The sequence below is a fragment of the Acanthaster planci genome, linkage group LG01, assembly GCF_054643075.1.
Source record: "Acanthaster planci isolate LZ-2023a linkage group LG01, COTS_SCS, whole genome shotgun sequence".
Taxonomy (NCBI): domain Eukaryota; kingdom Metazoa; phylum Echinodermata; class Asteroidea; order Valvatida; family Acanthasteridae; genus Acanthaster; species Acanthaster planci.
Window position 1 is genome coordinate 27,793,491 of NC_141777.1, and position 22,960 is coordinate 27,816,450.

At 39.7% G+C, this 22,960-nt stretch overlaps 2 protein-coding genes across 4 annotated transcripts; one reads left to right on the forward strand and one right to left on the reverse strand.

The window, feature by feature from the left end:
* The first annotated feature begins 1,520 nt into the window (after positions 1-1,520).
* LOC110975138 (acid phosphatase type 7-like) lies at positions 1,521-10,390 on the forward strand. Its single transcript, XM_022227282.2, has 12 exons — positions 1,521-1,749; positions 3,396-3,587; positions 3,957-4,139; positions 4,697-4,820; positions 5,098-5,166; positions 5,576-5,690; positions 5,973-6,086; positions 6,554-6,590; positions 6,785-6,852; positions 7,540-7,611; positions 7,748-7,882; positions 9,007-10,390. Exons 1-12 carry the CDS (start codon positions 1,641-1,643, stop codon positions 9,070-9,072), a joined length of 1,284 nt encoding a protein of 427 aa, XP_022082974.2. The 5' UTR covers positions 1,521-1,640; the 3' UTR covers positions 9,073-10,390.
* On the reverse strand, positions 2,260-22,654 carry LOC110975135 (cholesterol 24-hydroxylase-like). Of its 3 annotated transcripts, none has more exons than XM_087140174.1 (14): positions 22,331-22,654; positions 20,158-20,235; positions 18,747-18,828; positions 17,697-17,857; positions 16,288-16,426; positions 15,840-15,953; positions 15,032-15,272; positions 14,433-14,505; positions 13,946-14,030; positions 13,161-13,271; positions 12,774-12,859; positions 12,249-12,315; positions 11,053-11,254; positions 2,260-3,642 (listed from the first exon to the last, which is right to left on the reverse strand). In XM_087140174.1, exons 1-13 carry the CDS (start codon positions 22,477-22,479, stop codon positions 11,087-11,089), a joined length of 1,554 nt encoding a protein of 517 aa, XP_086996300.1. In that variant the 5' UTR covers positions 22,480-22,654; the 3' UTR covers positions 2,260-3,642; positions 11,053-11,086. The 3 variants fall into 3 exon arrangements, with proteins under 3 accessions (XP_086996300.1, XP_022082970.2, XP_022082968.2); XM_022227278.2 differs by lacking the exon at positions 2,260-3,642 and adding an exon at positions 8,007-10,518; XM_022227276.2 differs by lacking the exon at positions 2,260-3,642 and having other exon boundaries at positions 8,007-11,254.
* Between the last annotated feature and the right edge of the window lie 306 nt (positions 22,655-22,960).

The window sequence follows — 22,960 nt, forward strand, 5'->3', positions numbered from 1 at the left end:
TAATTTTCTTACGTTCCCCTTTCAGAAGGGTAAACGCACTAGGATAATTTTTTTCTATAAGGTGAAGGAAGAAACTGCATTAAATTCATCAACACATGACCCACTTATGGGCTAATAAGATTAGATGTAAGATTAGATAGAATGGCTCCAGGGCGCAGTTAAATCTCCAGTGCAGACACCGCTCAGGCGGTGCAGGTTTTATGAGGCACTAGGCCTATGTGTAAAAAGTGATTTTACAAAAATATATATATACATAATTATTATGTTATTTTGTTTTATGCCTCATGGGCGTGGCGCTCAGTTATAAATATAGCCAATCCTGTGTCTCTCTCTTTCTGCTTCTTTTCTTTCTTTTTTTTTTTTGAAACAGTTTCCTCAACCATGAATTATAAGAACAGACAATCTCCTGCAGGGTGAAATTATCGACGGATCTTACAGAAAGGTCCATCTGCTGTACAAAATATACGTCACCGGTTTATTCCTATTCACTTGACGAAGCTTTATGGGAAAATAACCACCACTCACATGGCAATCCTAATAGGAACCCGCCACTATTATGTATGTTTCCCAGGCCTCTGGCAAAATGTGTTTTAGCCTAATTATTATTCTTACAAACATCTCCCCAAATAACTCCCCAGTCCTTCACTAATATGTAGAAGGTAAGACTTCCCCTGACTGCTTTTTGGACTGATACACGCCTTGTGAGAAGTTGAAAAAATCGCGTGAAACAAAAACGTGGAGGTGTCCTCGAAGTAATGATTGCCAAGCAGTGGGCGGGAAATCCGACATTCCAGTGATTCAATCAAACAGTTGCTCAATCGTAACTGGTGCAGTTATTTAGCGCTTCTAGAAGTTGATGCATCAACGTACGCCTGCGCTGCGCTGCTGGTAGACTGACATTTAAGTTGAGATATCTAAAAGCAAAGACAGTAGAGAATGCTATCAGATGACATATGACTAGTTCGTGCATGACCTCAGAAACTTTTGATAGGGCCAAAGTGAAGAGGTCCAGGTTCCAGAATGGAGGGAAAAGGAATGAACCCACGCATATGTATATTCCCAAGTGGGCCTAATAAAAATGTTTGGCAAGGTCTTCGCTTGGCTGGTACGAAACAAATTGATTCAGTGAAATTACAAAACAAAAAAGAAATTTATCTTCTCCAAATGACAACTATTTGGAGAAGTCGAGTTTTGGTCTTGAAAAATTGTTCAAAATTACAGACTTTCTGATAACTGCGATAGGAGTTGAATTTATTGTTTGTTTTGATGTATCTTTGTCAGAACGCTTTCTTTTTTTTCAACTACAAGTCCAACGCAACTTTTGTGTTTTGCTTTAACCTAGGAAAACACCAACTCATTGGCAAGCTTAATTGTCGCTGTAGTTAAAGTGGGCAATTCAGTGCTCGGAGGGTTTCAAGTTCAAACAGTATCGGTAGCTATGGGTACGATCATGATAATGTCAATACACATAAACAAGGCGCAAAAAAATGCACATAATGTGCTCACATGACTAGCACCTGACAAGTCACGGGAGCCTACCGGATATGCAAACTTGACAGCAGTGGGAGGAGTGCTGCAGAGCCTTGAATCTTGTCCTTGACGGTGTTCAGGCTATGCGTCTTTAAATCAGACAGAACAAAATGACCAATATCTTTGGTTTTCCGATTTTGGTGGCGAGTGTTTTTCTGATTGTAGGGATAGATGGTCAGCTGATGGAGCAACCTGAACAAGTTCATCTGTCAGCCACAGGTACGTGATCGGCAGTGATAGCTTTTTCGATTTCAAGTTGGAAAGAGTTCCCAGTATAAACTTATGTACAACAATTGATGCCCCTGTGCACAAAACTATGAAACTTGTTTTTAAAAAAATCTAAGTGATATCTAAGTTTGGTAATTTTCTTAGCTGAATTTCACTTTTTAGGACATGTTGTCTGTTTCTGATGGCCGTTATAACATTTTAAGGGAGAACAGTGTTGTCCGTATATGAAACACTTTCCTGCTTCTAATTACCAAGCCCAGCGTAAGATACGATGGCTCGCGACTACCTGTGGAGGTAAGTTGACTAGATAAGCTTGTCTGATGAGGCCAGTATGGGGCTAGCTCAGTTTAATTAGGCGACCGGTTGAGGGACAGATTATGGTTTCATAATATTTACTGATTTTCTTCAGTAACATCGTCCATGACATGACTGAAGGAGTCTTCCTAGACAGCTAGACCTAATTCTAGTAATTTAGTAACTGACACCAGAAGAATCAGCCTGGATACTTCATCCTTCTTAGTATATTTTAACATTTTTGACATGATTTCTGGATCATAGATATCCAATTAGATTATCAGACATACATTTTTCCTCACATCAGCTGATTTTCTCTTCTGTTACTCGATCATAATGGAGGCCTATGCCATCACAAATTACAAAAATGCATGACAGAGTCCCGAGCATTTTCCTCCGTTTCTTACAGGCTAGTATTTATATTGTGAACCAGAACATCACACCAACTAGATCAAATGGGTTGCAGTTATGATTGAACTCCAAATGTGTAGAAAGTCCTTGTGTAAACACGTGACATCTGCCTGAGGACAAGATCATTATTCTTCCCAAGTTTAACAGGTGGGATGGTCCTCACCTTTTGTCAGCCTCAACTACATTAATTTTTTCAATCAGTTTATAAAACTGCTGTACAGCGTGGCACTACTGTTTTATCTTTTTTTGTTCGATGGAAACTGTGACATTCTACCAGTGTTGCCGGTCGAAGACCTTCTTAGGGGCAGATCCAATAGGGGAGTTAGGCCCTGCAGGCTTTTTTATTTATGTCTGAATGTTGCGGACAGGCAGGCACATAAGTAATGCATTGCATTGTTGCTGATACACAAATTATCACCCGTAGAGTATGTCATCTTTTTGGTTACATTATTGTTAATTTTTGAATTATTTTTGGTCAATTTGTTATCAGGAGGGGGGATATGACCCCAACCCTCCCTCTGGATCTGCACCTGTTTTATTTGTGAATGAAGCTTACCTCTTGAGGACACCTTTCTTAAATGGAAGAGAGAATAAAGAGGGGTTCATTAGAAAGTGCAGTGCCTTTTGGTACCATTTGTGCTTTTTATGTGAACTTGTAATTGGTATCGCCACAATGGATCTAGTAGAGATGAGGGGGGCAAGCCCTCCCCTCCTCCCAGTAAACACAGTTTAGTTTTCACCAGTGATTTACCAACACATTCGCACATAACATAAGCAAAGAAAGATGAATAAATAAATGCAACACAAAAGAATGCTGGAAGTCAACCCTGAAATTAAGAAGTACGCTTGTTAAGGCACGCTGTAGTGTATAATCTCCAGTGTGTAGAATGTTTGAGAGGGATGGTTTCAAGTAATCTCTGTGATCTTTGTAGGTGATGTGACAGAAACGATTGTCACTTGGAGCACTTTTAACGACGCCCCATCAGTTGTCCAGTTTGGGACGGTACAGCCCAGTAACAATGCTACAGGATCCAGCACTAAGTTTGTTGATGGTGGGTCACTACATCGTGCACAGTTCATTCATCGTGTGAAACTAACAGGTCTGGAACCAGGAACCAAGTATGGTAAGCTGCTTGTGAACAGCATGTAGGTGTCGGTCACTTTATTTGTTTGGCAGACCTGTTGGTAGAGGTTTTGAAACAAAAACTTTAATAAGTACCCCTTCTCAAAAAAATGGCTTATTTGGTAGAGAACTTTTTGGATTTGCTTCAATTTTGACGTCTTTGACTTTTTGACGTCTTTGCTTGGTGTTTTCACTGTTTGTCAATCTTGTGGCATGACCCTCCTGCCATCAGCTCATTTGTTGTTGTGTAAAATCTTTTTGGAAAGGGTAAATTGAGGCCAAAAAGTGTTGAAGGATTGACCATTAGTGCAATGCAATTGATCGACTGTGCAGTTTGACAGACTCATGCCAATCATCTCTTCACACTTAGTCTATCGCTGTGGAAGTGAAGAAGGCTGGAGCCCTCTGTTTTTCTTCACTGCGCTTCGGGATGGTAGCAACTGGAGCCCTCGCCTGGCCCTTTATGGTGACATGGGCAATGTGAATGCTCAGTCTCTGGGTCGCTTGCAAGTCGGAGCACAGGGAGGACAGTATGATGCCATCTTGCACGTTGGTGAGTTACTTTTTTTTTCACTACATCAGTAAGGATTCTAGCTCCCTGGTATATGGCATATGATAAAAATACTGATTAGCAAAGATCTAGAGCTGTCCTATTGGACCCATTTGTCCAGGCTTTTGAGCATCAGCGTATAATAAAATACAAAAGTGGACTAGAACATTGGTCAAGTTTGTCATTTTAACAAAACTGGTTTCACATCACATCAAAGAACAAAGGTATTTTTTCATAGCATGTTGTTTATAAAGCAAAAACACTACCAGGCCGTAAAATAACTGTAGTGTCAGACTATCTCTGCTCTTCGGAACTGTCAACAAAACAATATTGGGTACAATATTTACACAGTATACTTGGAAACATAATTGTATGTAAAAGATGGTGTGAAGTTGACAAGGATCATGGAAAAAAGCAGAAACCATAGACAATTCACAATACCACTGCAGAGTTCAACCCTGTGTCTTTATTCAACAATGTGTCTTTAAAATGTCTTGTGACTTTCAAGTGATATTCTAATCACCTGACTAGAGACTCCTGTGTGTTAATTTTCTCCCTAGGGGACTTTGCTTACAACTTCGATGACAATGACGGCAAAGTGGGAGATGAGTTTATGCGCCAGATTGAGTCGGTTGCAGCCTATGTGCCTTACATGACGACAGTTGGTAACCATGAAAATGCTTAGTAAGTGTAACTAAGTCAACCTCATACTTGCTGTAGTAATTTATTTAAGGTACGTGAACATGCACGTGCACCTTCTATCATGAATATGCATCTTAGAAATATGCACTTTGTAAAATCATTCCACGTGAATGGCTTAAAATTATTGTATTATAATTCTTATAAATTTTCAAAATACACAAAAAAATTAAATCAAGATGTACAATTGACTGTTGATATCAAATTGCATTAGCACAATATGATTATTCAGAAACTGACATTTTATTTGGCACACCAACAGTAATTTTTCCCACTACAAGAATCGATTCACCATGCCATCCTATGAAGCCAACCAGAATCTGTGGTATAGGTAAGTAACAAAGTCTTATCCACTCCTAGTCTTGGGTCAAGACGTTAGTGATCAATAGCGATGGTTGCAGATGTTTACACAGTTTTTTTGTCTCTTCCTTGCACCATGCTTGCACTAATGTCTTGGGAATCTTGCCTCAATGAGGGTGTAGCCAGCACGAGGAAAAGTATGTCCAAAAAGTGAGGTCTGAGCAAACTAAACTCAACATTTGTTGCTTCTTTCTGAACTTGTGGACGTGCGTTTGCTAAGTGTTTTTCTACTTAGCAATGAACAAAAACAGATGGAAGGTATTTTGGGGCAGATCATGGAATTAAGACTTGGCATGTGCATGAGTTTTTTCCCAGTTTTTGTTGCCCAGGAATGTTGTTAGATATTGATATGCTCTTTTTAAATTCTCTTGTTCATTCAGCTGGAATATTGGACCAGTTCACTTTGTGATGTTTTCAACTGAGGTGTATTTCTTCACAGAAGATTCCAAGCAGACAAAGGTCAACCAGTTGAAGTGGCTGGAGGAAGATCTCAAGGTATTTGGCAGCTCATCCATGGTTTAGCAACTGAAACCACACTCACATTACTCAGTTTTAAAACAAAGATGTTTCTATGACATGCATCTGGTTGCAAAAACTGGTCTGTAGTCGTTAGCGTGGTGCTTTCAAACCAACATAAATTTCACCTGTAACTTCCAGGTGTCATATTCAAATAACCCCCATGGATATGGTGGACTGCATGTAAAAAATAAACTTAGGACTTAGTCAATCATTCAAATTTTCCTGCTTGCTCTGACTGTAGTTTGATTTTTCTTTCAGGAAGCAAGCGATCCAAAGAACAGAACCCAACACCCCTGGATCATAACTCTGGGACACAGGCCAATGTATTGTGCAGACCTTGATGGTGATGACTGTACCAAAAAGGGTAGCCTTGTAAGCAGACGTCACTTAGAGTCTTCTGTTTTTTTGCAGAGTGGCTGAATGAGAAACAAATTCTTGTTACGAGTATAAAGGCCATCATCGTGATTGGGAAGGAATAGGCCCGTGAAGCAGAAACATTATGAAATGACCTGTGTACAACTTTCTAGAATCACAAAATGCAAGTTCTTATCTTACCAGCACCAACTAGGTTGATTTCTACCTCTTGATAAGGTTTTGCAAAATTAGCAGATGCATAAAAGCCACTTAACCGTTGGAACCCTTGCAGTCTGCTGACGATGGACAGAGCAGACTATCTGAAACATTGGGTACCCTCCGGTTCTTTTCAGAACCACACATACAAAAGAGATATTTTGCATGGTGCTACCGCAAACCGATTACTTAACTTGCAACCTTCACCATGAAAAACTTCAAATCTCATTATACGAGGCAGCTAGTTACTCTTTTCCTTCCTTTGATAGGTTCGAGCGGCTTTGGAGGATTTATTCTATAAGTATGGTAAGTCATTCCAAACGTGAAAATAAGATCTCATATACATGTATTTGTCTGCATGTGGTTTCAAACAAAGACTAAAAAAAAACTTGGAGACTTTTTTTCAGAAAAAAATGAACAGGTAAACTTAGTTATCAGTAAAAAGATAGCGACTCTGAATAACCAGAAAATGGTATTTAAATCCCGTATTTTTCATACAGGTGTTGATATGGAGATCTGGGCTCATGAGCATAACTATGAGAGACTGTGGCCAGTCTATCATGAAAAGGTACAGAAGCCTAGAGTTGTGGTATAGTCTCAGGAAGAAAGATTTGAAGGGACCCTACATTGCTGACTTTATTTTCCACAATATCAAATCCCTGGAAAGGAAGACTCTGAGAAATGCATCACAAAAAGAAGTAATGCTTCATCAATATTGGTGCTACTGTAACAAGTGAGACGGCGAAGTTAGCACAAGTGAATGCCGGTTCAGTCCCACTGGATTACTTTCTGTTGGCTTCTAAAAATAAATTCCAGGGTCCCACGTAAAAACTGGATACTGTTTTTTTTTGTGTGTGTATCATATTCCGGGTACGGTGTACTCAGCAAAATTTCCAATACTTCAAATTAAGTGTGAGAGTATTTTTGTTCCATGAAAGCAACTGAACAATTGAATTATTTTTATTGGCTAAAATTTGTATCTTGAATCTTTAGATTTTGTTCAGCAGACAAGTAGTACAAATTCTTCATGTGCTAAGAAATACGCGCATAGGGAGAACTAAAAAACATGGATCATTCAGGCAGTGTGATTACAGTTGCTGTAAATATGTGTAGCTGGTTTTTTTCTCGTGTTTATTTTGGTGAGTGTCTCTGTATTCCTTTTCTTGTTGCAATGTCAAATCACTGTAATGAACACAATTTGTCATTGATGGTTTAAATATATTTGCATTAACCTATTTTGTATAATGTTTGACAGGTTTACAATGGCAGTACAGAGGCACCGTACACAAATCCTAAGGCACCTGTGCACATTACCACTGGGTCAGGGGTAAGTGATGGATAGTTATGGCATTCATTTAATTTTGGGGAAATCCTTTGATGTTGAAGTCCTTTGATTAGGCATTAGCCATGCAGTTATTGTAGTTTTATTTTTGTATACTTCTCTGTTTTTCTTTTAATGTTAGGGGTGCCAGGAGCATCACGATCTCTTCTCCCCTCCCCGGCCATGGGATGCTTTCCGCGCCCTTGACTATGGTTTCACATTGATGCATGTGATCAATGGAACCCACCTGACCTGGCAACAAATCTCAGATGACAAGGTAGTCCATCACGGTCTGCTGGTTACAGAGATAAGAAGCAAAAGCAGGCCAACTTTTTTTTCTCTAAAAAGGCCCTTATCAACAACTCCATAGTCCTTCAACACCTTTTTGTCCAAAGCTCATATCAAGTCCCACACAAAAGATACGTTGTTCCTTTTATTGCAAGGGATACATGCTTTTACTGCAGACAAGTTAATGGCTTTGACCATGCACAAGCCAATACGCTGAGGATTTGTGCTCAAGAAAATCCAATCGAAAATTCACAATGGCTGGCGTAGGAACAAATGTACTTGTTCAGTAGATGTGAGAACAACATGCAACATACTCATTGTAAGCTGCTGTTGATCAAACAATGTAAGGGCGAGCAAAAGCCCCTATAACTTGGTTCACACTTGCCTTATGACACTCATTAAAATACAGGAATTGATGCCAAAAGGAGCATTCCCATCCCCAAGAGAGGTGTTTCCAAAAATACTGAAACTTAACATGCTTTAATCAATTTACAAACAGAACAAACTGACAAGATGTTAAGGGACTTCTCCCACCACTGCTGGATATATCACTGCTAGTAATGCATTTGTAATTGGGGCTTCCAGTGCCCCTTCCTTCAAACCTAAATCTGGAACCAAATTTTGGGTGGAGGGGGGAATTCAGTTCTTCGGAGGGGTGGGACTTCATTTTACTGTTGGAAGGAAGGGAATAAAATAGACCAAAAATCACCTTTTTAAAAATTTCTCTTGCCCATTGGCCCCCCTTGATCCACCCTTGGTAATGTGCCAACAAATAGAATCTGCTACTGCCTGGTTATTCCAGCCTTGGTTGTGTTTGGCTTAATAGACAAGAAGTGCTCCATCACTCATCTAAGATCTCACACTTGAAAACGAGGATTTAAGGAAATTTCAATTCGAAATGTGCAAGAAAATCCATGATGCCGTTGCACGGCAAACCCCACGAGCAGCTGATGCAATCTAAACATATCTAAGTGTTTGGTTGGATTCAATTAGGATCAGCAAGCAAAGTAACCCCCCCACCACCACCAACCTGGCTACTGCCTTGCCCCTCTCCCATCATCTTCCTGTGACCTTTAAAAACCTCTTTTTCTTTCAACCTTTTTGATCATGCAGCAAGGGAAAGTGATCGACCAAGTGCTGCTCATCAAAGACAAGCATGGCCCGGAAGCCTGGCTGTAGTCATTCAAATGACCGTAAATTGGCAGCTGTGCCGGCTACGTAGAGAGCAGTTTCGCTGTTTGTTTTCATTTGTCCAGCCATTCACTTTAATTCTATCCATGTTACTGAGAGTAGATAAATATTTAATCAGACTGAATCTCATATTGTGCTCCACGTACATGTGCACCTGCTGCTTGAATATGTACAATGTACTTCCAAAGCGACCTCTTGATCAAACATTTTACTGTTATTCTATTATTCACATTCAAAACCATACTTGATGCCATTACTACCTTTTGAATCCTACACTTTACTATATCAATGGACTGCTGAAATAAGCTTTGAAAATTTGCCTTTTTTGCCAAATTGCTTATTATAATAGCATTTCAAAATATGGTATATGATAATTTTGTGATTATTTCTTAATCAAATTAATTACACTTACTATATAAATTTAGAATTTCTTATTCACGTACAAGACAATTTTGAAAAAATATAAAACATACAGGTATTTTATTTGACATCTCAAGGCTAATTCAATGGAATTCTAATTAATTTCTCAAGAGCTTTGTATTACTTTTAAATATATCAAATGTTTGAAGAATACTGTTGAAAAAATCTTTGTATTTTTACAACACCAGAAACTCTGGTAGACGCAAAGTGAAACTGGGTTTATATAGAGCTTGGTTCTATTTTCCGTTTTGTTTTGCTCAATTCTAAAACTGAATTCAAACACACTATTATAGAAACAAAACACTGTTTCCAGTTTACTTGTTTGGAAACTTGTGTAAAATAGAGACTTGTATCCCTCAGCCACATGTATTTCTTTAAATGGCTGTTAGATTTTGAAAAAGCACCAAATGACAATAGAGTGGGAATATCATATTTCCAGATGCCCTACCAAAGCAGCATCAACAGTTTTGTCAGAAGAGTACAGTCTCAAGTGTAATTTGTCACTTATGTGCCTTTTCAAATCCAATCTATGACAGCCTACTAACACACAAAGTATATCTTGTGGTTTATGCACATAAACCCACTATGGAAATTCCATTGCAAAAGTAGCTGTCTGTGCTGTGCATAACACCAAATACTTGTACCAATTTCAAACATCATGAAACGTTGGAATCTAAAGACGAATGAATATTCCATTCTAGTCATGGCAAGGTTGCAGTCCAGTGCATATCCGTGAATATGAGCACCATTGTGTTTAAAAATAAAAGCATAGTACAGTGCTTTGCCACTGAGTCAGTACAAAGCAATGATAGTTATACTAAACCACAAGTACAAATACATGTATGAATAAACTCCCTGAGGACAAGTTTAAACATAATTAATACAATACTGAGTCATGTCAGGGCTGGTTTCAGCGCTCGGTAGGCTCTAGCTACAAGTCTTCAGTAGGCCCTACTCCTGCCCTGGGCACCCTCACCAATTCATGGTGCTGGTAAGCACAGATGGAACTGTATGCTTCAAAAAGACAAACTTTATCACAAGTAAACACAGACAGCATGGTCGGTTTCAGCTTGTGAATCAGTGACTGCAATAAGCAGATTTTGATCAGTTCAACTTCGATACAAAATTTGTTTTGTAAAATAAAAACTGAATGGTGTGGATGTGCATATGGTTTACACCACTTTATGGGGGACTTGAAACAGGCAATGATTTCCTTTGAAAATGTTCCAGAGGATGTATACAGCGGACTGTAACATTTTTCTAGGTCCTAGAGTTCTTTGTAGGCCCTCTGCACAGTGACTACCGCATGTAATGGATAATCCAGGACCTGGTCATGGTTCAACAACTACCAAAGTTTCTGTCTTATCTACAGCTGTTTTGGGCTTGTTTCTTTCACAGGGATCAGGATCTTGATCAGTAATCCCTCGTTGGTTCACTGATCTGAACCCACCTAATGGACTTAGTGAATAAGAGTTGGGACCACTGAATGTGATCCGGAGCCGCGTCAAGAAACACGAAGAAACAAATGGTTATGAAAATGAAATAAACTGGGGTGAAGTTTATACAGACAGTCTGATGTGGTCTAGGATGCCGTAGACACAGGGTTGACACCGGTGACCGGTCTGATGTACACAAGGCAGCCATCCTTGGGCTTACAGGTCACCATCTTCACATAGTGGAAAGACTGACCAGGTACAAGGTCAAAGTGGAAGTACTTCATCAGCTTGGCCATGATGACACGGGCCTCAATCTGAAGGGGGGATGTTGATCTTGCTTTGAATTTCAATTCGACACTTAAACTTTGGTGCTTCAGAATTCACTCCTTGGAAATGAAAATGACACACTTTATCTCGATTTTTTTCCTTTTTCTGTGCACTTTTGTATTTAACATTTATGCATTACCTCGTCGTTCCTGCTATCTGAGGGTACTGATGCGTGACATAAACAAAACCATCAATAGAGTGTGGTCATCTTCAGATTAGAAGCAATTTTGTTTCCCAAGTTTACCATGAAGCACACCCCTAGGGTGGGTATGCCAAATGTGTATTTACCCACGGAACACTTGTCCAATTTTGATCTGTATTTTGACAGCTTCTAATAGATTGGTGTTACACCAACCATTTGGAAACAAAATGGCATCACACACCTCCTGATGTAACTCTCTATATACAGCATTTTACGCATGCTACACTTTTAGTAGAGGTTTTCTGGCCAAATTGTGAACCCAGCATGAAGTTGACTGAAAACAAACATGCCTGGCACCGCTAAGTCTCAAACCAACAAGCAACAAAAACTAAATATTGCAGTAAAACTCCCAAATTTTCATGTCACAGCAGCTGTAGCACTGATGCTGCGCCTTCAGATGTCATCACTCTTTAATCCATGAATTTGGAAATTTTCATAACCATAAAGCAACAAAAATTGTAAAATCAATGATTGAGAGTACAGGGAAATGAGGCATGCTTTGAAATGGAAACACAAAGATGAAGAATTAAGGTATTTGGGACTCAAAAATATATTCCAAGAACTTAAAACTGAAGTGAATGTTTAAGTACAGCGGATCTCTACTTTTAAAAGACTTATTTTTTTGTGAGTAAAGATCCCTTGGCAAGGAAAATGAGAAATATTCAGGCTCCAGACTGGTTCCCAATCCCTTCCTCACAAAAGTTGGAGTGTTATGAGAATAACCTGACTACTCCTCACCTGACACAAGACAATGTGAAGGAATGGTGTCAAACACTCACCATTGCAAACTGCTGCCCGATGCACTTTCTTGGACCCAGAGAAAAGGGAATGTGAACATACTTATAGCTGACGAGAAAAATACAGGGTGCCAGCATTACCAAACCTGAATTATGTGAGGTACAGAAACGCATGTAGTTGGATTGCAGCTCCATTTAGGACATTATCAGAAGGGTGAGAACATTAGGACTTCCTCGGCCATTCACACATTATCTTACAGCCAAAATTGTTAGCAATTGAGGATATTGTTCAAACTTTGAGAAACTTTTTATTAACTGCACTAGACCCACTCCTACATGTCCCCTATGGTGATATGGGGGGGACTACTCAAAACCCACAGGGTGTCTTTTCATTGGTTAACTTCACTGATATTGAAAGAAATATTCATGAGCTCTAAGCTGTACTACCTAAATATCCTCCCTCCAACTTGGAGTCTATGAATGTCAACTCCACAAAGTGATGAGTAAAATGTCTTTGCAATACGAGATCCAGTTATTCTGCTAGACATTCACCCCTTCAGCTGTTACCTTTCGTTGGTCAGAAATCGGCTCGGTATGAATTCCTCGGGGTTTTCAAAGTGTTCCTCAAGCCTTGCCAAGTTCATTATATTCACCTGCAAGTGAAATGGTTAATGAAAGGCTAATGTGTCAATGCATATCTCAACAAAATGTTAATGATACAGGGCTTTGGACAAATGTGTCTATGCATCTCTAAACCCAACATGAAAGGGGAAGTTTCACGGGAAGGTGCACTTCGTGTTTACAAATAGAAAACATTGCTAAAAGCAGCTAAGAAATAGGCGTACCGCTTTCCTTCCTAAAAAAAAGGAAGCAAAAGAGATAAAAGTGAAATTTCCAGTGTTGATCTGCAAGAACCATTACAGCCAGTTTATAATATGAAAAAGGAGCACGTACACCAACATTTGTACTGGCAGGGACTTTGATACCATCCCAGATGACATCTTTTGTGAGCTGTCGTGGGAAGCTGGACACGGGAGGATGGACCCGCAAAGTTTCCTTCAAAACCTAAAACAGTACACAAAAACAAGCACACTATACTGAAACTTGGCATTTTTAAAATACCACATTACTTTCCTTGTCATTGTTCCCAGTGAAATCTCAAGCCTTGCAGTATTTCCAAAGTGGGATACACCGATGTGTCTGTGGATGAACTTAATTCCATGGTTCCATTAGTTAATATCTCTTGTCTGTGCAGTACAGTCCATACAACCAACATTAATCAGGGAAGTTGAATGCTTGACACTTTGTTCATGGTTTATCAACATTTCTTTTTCCATACATATCACCACTGATCATCCCATACCAATCTTCTCCATTGTTCTCAAAATCTACTCCCGACATCTGCAAGCGGGACTCTTTCCCACATTCGTACATTGCAGTCTGTTTTGTTCTGCTGCCTCTCTAATCTTTAAATGGCTTTGAGTTCAACTGTGGGTTAATTCCATTTGGCTATACCATCAAAGGAACTTCATCCACTGATCTGCCATTTTGGGGATAACTGTTCCTAGCCAATTTTTAAAGGTGAAGTTGAGTTGCTAGAAAACCTTTTATATTCATGAAAAAAGGTCATCCTTTCAAGCTATCATGCATGCATGGGCTATCCATTATTTAAAATTATTTTACAAGACCACAAAGGGAATTTTGCCTGAATGAGGACCATGAGACTGGAATCAACTTACCGCAGTTGTGTATTTCAAATTGGACAGGTCTTCAAAGGCAACATACCCACTATCGCCAATTACCGCATCTGCTTCTATCTTCATTCTGCAGTGGAACACCACAAAAGAGCAAAGCAGGATTCTTATTCTGTGAATAATCCAGATTTTGACCATTACGTCTTTTCTTTCTTTTCTTATATGTAAAGTCTCGCTCTGCATAATCAGAGGAAGTCAGCATCAGAGAAAACATAAAAAGCAGACATTTTATGGCTACGGCTTCAGTTTTCGCCAGTGGTGCCCTGTGAATAGCCATAGACAATGTGACCATTTTTGACAAGGGTCAACATCAAAGATGGCAGATTGAAAGAGTTTAAAGGAATTTATGATGTCAGCACAATTAATCCACATGAAGTTGAACATACTACAACCAGGGAAGTTTGTCGCCATAACATCAGCCTGGTGTCTTTGATGCTGTGTCAAGATTAGCCAATATGTCCCAAAGACTCACTTGTACGTTACTTCCGGATGTCGTCCTAGCTCCAGCAAAGCAGAAGCCATGAGGCATGCAGTGGTTTCTTGGCCTAAGAGACAAGAATCAATGAGATCCTTACCAAATAATTGGCAACACTGAGGAGTACAACATAAGCAGCATGCTAAGGGTATCTCCCGTTAAGGTATGTTCCTATCCGCTCCGAGCGGAACAAAAGAGGGAGTGTTTTCTAGTACTCACTGCATAGATATGCCATGAGGCGCGCAACTACATACGTGTTTAATGCAAAGCACGCCGAGTATGCGTAACTAATTTTATTCCGGCATGTATGGTCTTTGCGTACACGCAGAACGTGTGCAAGAACCCGCTTGTAACCACCTGTCTTTCTTTTGCCGATAGGGGGTGCACTTCAGCTTGGGGAGGATATCGCAAGTATATAGACTGTGACACCACAGCCACACGTGATCATCAGTTGATCTACTGGTGAAATTGCCCTCCTCTTTCCCCCAAGACTTTTAATTTAATCAACACTGGTTAATCACACCTAATTTCTTAAATCCTGACAGCACAGTTTGTAATGAGCTTTCTGAGCAACCTAACCCAATGACAATGCAAACCTGCCGCTATAAACGTGACAAAGTGGTCCACCATCTTTTCCAGGTCAGCCTCCGTGGCGCTGCCGCCGTTGCCTGGCGCCGATGTCTGTAGTATGTGGCTCAGTATGTTGTTGTCCAGGGTCTTGCCGGATCGCAGGTCTTCCAAGGAGCCCATGATGCACTCCCGTGCTACCTCCCGCAAGTGCTTGCCGGCTTGCCTCGCCTTCTTACGAAAATCCGAGGCAGACCTGAATGGGCTGCACTGTAATTGGGATTAGGAATAATAGTAAGAATCATAATAGTTACCGAAAATGGGTCATTAGGGAGACATTCCCATAAGAACATGCACAAAATTTTTCCCAATTGTACTGTCCCATAATTCAATATTCCCTAATCCGATCTTAACCAAACTTGCATGTTTTCATTTTAGCCCCTAATCTATCATCTCTTTAAATTTGGACAGTAAAATTCGGCCTCCTTCTGGTAGTTGGAGCATCAGGGAGACATTGAAATGTCATTAACCAATGTCTCCCTAAGGTTGAAAAATTTACCACAAAGTGTTTTCCAAATGACCTATTTTTGATAATGCTGCAACATCTACGGGGGGGTGGGACCTGCTGGAGGGGGTAGGTCAAAAATTTGGGTCAAACATCACAGATAATACTGAATGCCATCCTTGGTTTATTACAGTACACGTACAGTGAACAAGTTGTAATTAACTTCACTCTCTGGCTTGCAACTAACTAGTGATTAACTTTTTAATTACTTGATAACAAGTCTTGAGACGATTTCTAGATAAATCCCAATTAATTCTGCTATTGAGCTTTACCCAGAGCAGCGGGTTGAGGAAGGATATCAACGCAGACTCTGCCGCACATCTGATGTCTTCCAGTAGCTGGGGCTTTTCTTCTTCAAACATATTTAAATGAAGACCAAACGCAACCTGAAGAGAAACATGGATATTTCTGTCTGATTCCCATTTCACACCAATGTGAAAGAGACATACCAATGTGAAAGAGAAAGAGACTTCCATTCCAAGTGCTTTCTTTCAACCATGAAGTTCTTATGTGTGGCTCTTGGACCAAGTTCCCATTCCTTAGCAAGGCATGTATGCAAGTTTCGCACAAGTCCATGTAGGTGAGGTAGATGAATGCCTGTTAGTGATGACGGTCAATGGGTCTGCAGTATTGAATTGAAAACCAAGGGGTAAAAAGTTCACTGTCTGGCATGATTCAAACTCTCAGCCATCAACAGCCGATGGTCTCTGTCTAGCCTACCTTGCTGATACAATCCAGGGACACCCTGTTGAACATCTCCAGCATGTTGACCTCCGTCTTCCCATCGGCCTTCTTGGAGAGGCTCTCCAGGAGCAGGTCACAGCTGGTATTGAACTGAACAATGCATGTCTTCAAGAAGCTGTTGTCCAAAATTGCCAAAGATGACAAACGCAAAAGGAGGATGTAACTTGTAGCAGTAAAATCACAGGCCTTGTTGCTGTTGTCAGTATTCCAGAAGACTGTGTGCACAACAGCGACTGACACACAAACTGCCTTTTTTTTCGATGAGCAGAAAAACCAACTGTTTTATGTGAATGAAAATTATTAAAGACCAACTCCAACAATGCTAACTTTTCTCATATTGGATCAGAAGAGCCAAGTCTAATAATCAATATCTCCCTTGCAATACAACGTTTTGGTGTTCATAAAACACATTTTTTTAACCCATTTTTCCTGTGAGACCTGTCCGGTACTGCAAAAATGGACGTGTCGTCACGACTCATTAGCATCTAATTAATATTGTATTACAAGAAGAAATACTACAGTGTGTGCGCTTTAGGCATGCATAGCACGCGTAGCCGCGGACGACAGCATGATCTTGAGTAATGCTCTTATTCTTCGGAAACTCGAAGAATTTCAATACCAGTTCTTTTGCGGAATTTCTAGTACATAAAGCAATGACACACGAATTCATTATTATTGTCAATCATGAAAAAAGGAGCACAAACTCTCACCAGAAAGAGATAATGCAGCACATTAGACCTGACACAGATCGATCCCCGGTACACGGTGCAAGCACATGTAGCTCCATGTTTATATACATGTACGTTTGCAGCAGAACCGGTTGTGTCACAGATACCAGTATCAATGTTTACTCTGGTATAACTACATACAAATTTCATTTCTCAACAGTGCCGCCAGCGGTCAGATTAAGGACATTTATCATAAAACTTGAATACATAGTTCAAAAGTTTCGGAAAAATTACAAAAAATACAGATGCAATATAGACATGATTTGGAAATGAATATCTGATTTATTACGCACTAAACACAATAATAGTTTATTTTCAAAACTTTTAGAACCATTCGAGTTGGTCTTTAATGCCAATCTTTTGAACTGTAGACTATTTTGAGAATTGTTGTGGGTATTGTTGAAGTTGACACCTTTCAGTCCAATTCAAAGGTGTAACAAAAAGAACTTTTAGTTTAAATGTACTGACGAAACACCAAAGCTGGTCTTAATTCTGTTTTTGGTGTTGAAAAATTGGCAGAGACTTTACATTCGACATGACGGAAAATATCAACTTTTGTCACTTTTAAAAGGAAATGTAAAATGCCATGAAGTTGCTCTGCGTGAATATACATGTACTACTTTAATGCTTGGATGTAAATGGGTTTCAGGGACTTACTTGCGATGGAAAGTCGGACTAAACATGGCACTCATGGGTTTCCAGGTTTCATGGTCAGTTTCTGTCACAAGGCTTTTACCCATAAACGGTTGCCCAAACAGTTGTTCCAAAAACCTGTAGCCTCTTCGTGGCTTCGGGAAATTATCCACAAGTAAAATATCCTGTGGAACAAGACACTAACTTTGATTCTAAACAATTAACAATAAACAACACCCAATAAAGCCCCCTCCATATGATCAGTGGATGGTTGATCACAGCCACAACGCAAAAACGGACGTTCCATTCTGCAATAAATCGGGCATTTCATACAATACCTGCATAAATGCCCGTCATCTGATTGGTGAATCATTAATCACAAGTCACTAAATTATTCATTATATTCTATGGCATCCATTGAATAGAACTTCATTTCACTTGACTGCCCCCATTCCATGCATTTCATTCCCAGTAAGAAAAAAGTAAATAATGTGTGAACGGGAACCAGTCTAACATTGCAAGGTACTACCAGTGGGCGGCACCTCATACAAGAGGACTGTTTGTTCTCCTAATACAAGAAGTAATATCAGGGCTTAACCAATCAGATGAAGAGGATTTATGCAGGCGTTGTATCAAACACATAATGACCATTTCACATTGGTACAATGGTAAGAATAACTTCATCTGTCACCTCATGAAATTATTTTTGCTGTTGCACTGATGTGAAACATTCACTATTTGTATACTATGCCATGGTGGCATAGCTGCAGATTTACTCTACTTTGAAAATTTTTACAGAAATTTTAATAAAAGGTGCTGTGTGTCCTTGGTGTTGGTAAGAAATTCCAATGACTAAAAAACAGCAATGGTTGCTTTTTTGGGGAAATAAAAATTGTAAAACCCTTGCTGAGCAGCAGGACACTTGCAAAGGTTCCCTCAAAACAAATCAGAATTACTTGTTGCTCGTTCCAACAAGACCTTGAGAGAATCCAAAATACAAATATATAAGACATGATTTTATGCTGTTTATGATTGTTAAATCTGCCTCAAATGCAACCAATGTAATAATCTCACCTTGATGGCTTCTGGAATGTTCACTTGAACAAAGACTTTGTGCGTGATGTAGAACACAAAAACTCGGCCATATTGCTTGGACCTGTGTTTTGTGTAAGTGGGAAAAACCTGGTCATCATCTGAGTACCAGCTGTTGTGGTGAACCTAGACCTAGTGTTAGGTCTTGGTATGCAGGATAAATAGGATTTGCCCAGCTTTCAGTCTCAGGAATTAGAGAACTGGCTTTAGTATCAAGTAACAATAATAAACACTGCTATATATTGAGTAGTTGACCATATTTATAAGAATGCGGCCTCCAGAGCACTCTCATTTTATGGTTATCTTACCCTCATGACGTATGTTTTATTTGGCCTTTTCAGGGAACATCTAGTTTCCGTTATGGATTTAAGTGTTGTGAGAAAATTTAATCCACAAATTTAATTAGTAATGCAGCACAAATCTTTGTGATCTGTTTCTGTAAAGTACAATACAACACAATGGCACAGTTTCACAGAAATTCTTCATCTGCTTCTAGTATGTTATTAACACTTAAACATCTATTTTTAAACTTTCCCACTTAGGTATGCCATTACTGGTTTATCCCCCTCACCACCCACTTGACAAGAGGCCCGAGCTTTTGGTGTCAAGAATTCGGAGTTCAAACCACTGGCTTTTCTGGGCACGCTAACGCTGCATGTTCAGATTTACCTTGAAAAAAAAACACTTAAAAAAATATGGAAATATCAATTTGCACATCAAAAATGGGTATTAAAAATATCCTACAAGGTGTCCAAAGGACACCAAGACCCTCCCCCCGGTCAAAGCCTTGTGAACATAGTAATCCATTGGTTTGTACTGAATACCCTCTCATCTTCTTGCAGCTTGACCTTAGCACTGTGGTCTCGGTCTTTGTGTAAATTTACATTTATTGTGTTTACATTGGTACTTGGCTACTATTTTGTTCCATTTTTACTTGTTGTGGGATTGAACCCTTTCATGCAGAGCATTTTTGCATGACTACTAAAACTCTATAAGATAAAACAGGAGACAAGAATTGTTTGAAATCCTGGTACATTCTGAAGACCTAAAAGACCTTTAAAACTCCCTAGTGTGTGTGCAAAATCACATTAAAATTGGAGGGATTCAGGAATGTTAGGGTTAATGTGAACAAAATGTGAAATCATTTGTGAAAAAGCTATTGTTTGGTTCAGTTATAATAAATATACATGTATGCTAAAAGACTTCAAGACCCAGATGAACAACCTCGTAAAGGGAAACCTGGTTTATAATTATTTAAAATAGTAATACTGTATTTAGTGTCAAAGTGTTAAATATTATTGCATATTTGGCTTAAGTGATAACAGTGACAAAACATCTTTAAAGTAAACATATCATGTGTACATAAGACAAAATATACAAGGACTCCACTTACCACTCAAACAGAAGGTCGTCAATCAACTGGTTCCTTTTAATGGCTACGGACAATTCTGCCAAGTTTCCCCAATAAAAACTACGACAAAATAAAACACCACACAAAAATGTTTGTCATCATCCATGGCCAACAAGGCAATTAGTCCAGACAAACTTTTTTAAAAATCTGAAATTTGACATTCAAACGAAATTTGACCAATGGGTGTCATCAGGAAGAGGCCAAAGCTCTTTCCAAGAGGGGGAGCACATATCAGCAACAAACTGGCAAACCATCAACGATAGATAGAAGGGACAAGGGGGTTAATTCTGAGGTACACATATTTTGAAGCAAATAAAGAGTTTCATTACTTTCCAAGTTTTTGTTTCTTTCCCTTGTGTTCTTTTTTCATGGGGAAGAATGTTTTCCATTTTATTGGGAGAAGGGAGTGGGGATGATAGGTCCCCTCTTCCATGCCAATGGCCAGACTCCTTTGTCGATGTGGAATGAACACTAACTCTAACTCCGCTCAAAAGCAAATTGTCATTTACGTGGAGAAGAGGGGACAGGGCAAGCCCCACATGGAGGTGAGGCACAAAAATACGAGCAGGGCATATCTTTTCCAACCTCAGTGAAAACTTCTCCATTCGAGAGCAGAAAAGAAAATGAAACTGAAACAGCCAAGGTATCCCCCGACCAAAAAAAAAATGAAAGGAGAAATCAAACAAGAAAGAATTTTTTAACCTGTCTTCTTCCTCAACATGAAGTCTCATTAAGAAACACTAAATTAGAAGAGAATAAGGGTCAAGTTTTCTGTGAAAGTACTTAGACTTATTCTGTCAATAGCCCCGGCACAGACCTTGTGCACAAGGTCCAAGGTAGTGTGGCAGGCTATGGAACTCTTCCTATTTCAATGACTCCTTGCTTGGCCATGTTCTTCTCATAAAGTATTCCTCCCAAACAGTTCGGACGTTACTGGTTTTGGTGCCAGCAAATACATGTACAGGCCAAAAACATAGGACTAGATGATTTGTCAAGAAGGATGGAAGCTACCATTAGGATTACCAGCTTGTATTTCTGAAATTATTGGACAGAACAGCACCTTCCAAATTAATCCATTTTGCAACCAATGGAGTGTGGGCATGAATTTTCACAATGGTGATTGGCTTCACAGCCGTTTTAAGGACATTTCTGGTGACAAATATCTTCAACAGCTGAGCCCACTAAGGTACTAGAACTCCTTTTGTGAATTTTGGACGGGATCAGTGACACTATTGATCAAGCTTAAATTGAAAAAGGTTCTAACACCCTAGTTAGTAGGTCTACAGTTACATGTAAGCTACTAGAATTTGAAAGGAAAATGAAAAATCAGGGAATGAGTTTTAATTCAATATGTGTCTTCAACATCTGAGAAATATTTCTCTGGATTTTTTGAAGCAGAGTTACTTCTCACTGTTTTCTACTATGACAGCTCACTTATTCAAGGGTCTACATCCTGTAGGCCTACCGATACTTCCAGAACTGTAATGTCTAAGGTTGGTACATATTAGGAATAGCCATGTACAAACTCCCATAAACACATTTTGGCTGTTTTGATTGTGCTAACTTACTCTGCCATCACGGCTATTTGTGTAACCAAATTTCATATATGCCTTCTTGGTGAAGTTAGATTAGATGTCAGATGGGGAGGTTTATTCACCTTATATCCTCATTAAAATGGTGAAATTCATAAGCATTTTGCCCATCCACACTACAGAAAATCAGCAGCATGTAACGTCAATAACTGTCAGCTGTGTGACAGCTTGACTAATTGCAACACAGCTCCTATCTTTTTGTTTTGTTTTGCCATCACCCACAGACTAAAGCTGCACTGTGATTGGTCCAATTTGCTTCCATTCCAATGACCAATCTCAGCTTAGCTTTGGGAGGGGAGTGGGGCAGATGTAGGACTCCACAGTTCCCAGGATAATGTGCAATCTTAAGCCCTAATTTGCGGTTGTGGCAGACTGTTTTAAAAAGGGAAGTTAGAGATTTCTTGGAAAAGCAATCGGGTACGGGTGATCGTGCAGATCATAGCCACCGATCCCACCCTAGCCCAGGTTGGACGCCAGTCTTCATTATGATTACATCATGACTGTTATTGAAAGAACACAGACGAAGGGAGTCATGTGACAAGTTCCAAGTATAGTAACGTTACCTTGTCCGCTTCGGGCCCGGAATGTGGCTGTATTTGACGTGCACGTAGTGCAGGTACAGCGTGTATGTAAGAAACAGACTACCAAAAGCTGTCAGAAGAAACAGTACCACCGAAATCAACAAAGTACCTAGAATTTGTAGAAAAGCCATTTAAAATAAACCCTACTTCAAGGGCCCCTGCTCAGTACATGTGGGAAACACCGGCCGATGGTCCAGTCAGAGCCGCGTCGTTTACCAGTTCCAGTTGCAGAACGATGTGTGCCGCCGCGAGAGGCCGCGGCGCGGTGGAAGCTAGCCGCAGCCAGTTGATATGATTTGGATCACCATAGTCGCAATGACCAGCGCCCTCTTTTGTCTGTAAAAAAATCAGAGAGGCACAGAGCTCGGAGTACATGCTTTCTAGTCTGCCGGGGATTCGAAGCAAATCCAAAGATTTGGATGCTGTTCCTTCTTTTTTCATGACCTTTCTGACTAGCTCAAGAATCCAATCCAGATTTAAAGCGGCTATTTCATCTTGCACATTACAGAGAGAGAGAGTGATATGGCCATCAGAATCGCTGAAGTTGGCGATCGCAATTCTTCCTTTCGAACTGCTTGTTTTCTCTCTGTTGCATCTGGCAATGCTCAAAAA

Excerpts from the sequence above, each read along its gene's own strand:
- LOC110975138 (XM_022227282.2), top strand. The coding sequence starts at position 1,641 with ATGACCAATATCTTTGGTTTTCCGATTTTGGTGGCGAGTGTTTTTCTG. Across the intron at positions 3,588-3,956 it reads GGAACCAGGAACCAAGTATG|TCTATCGCTGTGGAAGTGAA; the intron begins GTAAGCTGCTTG and ends CTTCACACTTAG. Across the intron at positions 6,591-6,784 it reads GGATTTATTCTATAAGTATG|GTGTTGATATGGAGATCTGG; the intron begins GTAAGTCATTCC and ends TTTTTCATACAG.
- LOC110975135 (XM_087140174.1), bottom strand. The coding sequence starts at position 22,479 with ATGGCTTTTCTACAAATTCTAGGTACTTTGTTGATTTCGGTGGTACTG. Across the intron at positions 18,829-20,157 it reads GACGACCTTCTGTTTGAGTG|GTCCAAGCAATATGGCCGAG; the intron begins GTAAGTGGAGTC and ends CACAAAACACAG. Across the intron at positions 12,860-13,160 it reads CTGCCAGTACAAATGTTGGT|GTGAATATAATGAACTTGGC; the intron begins GTACGTGCTCCT and ends TTTCACTTGCAG.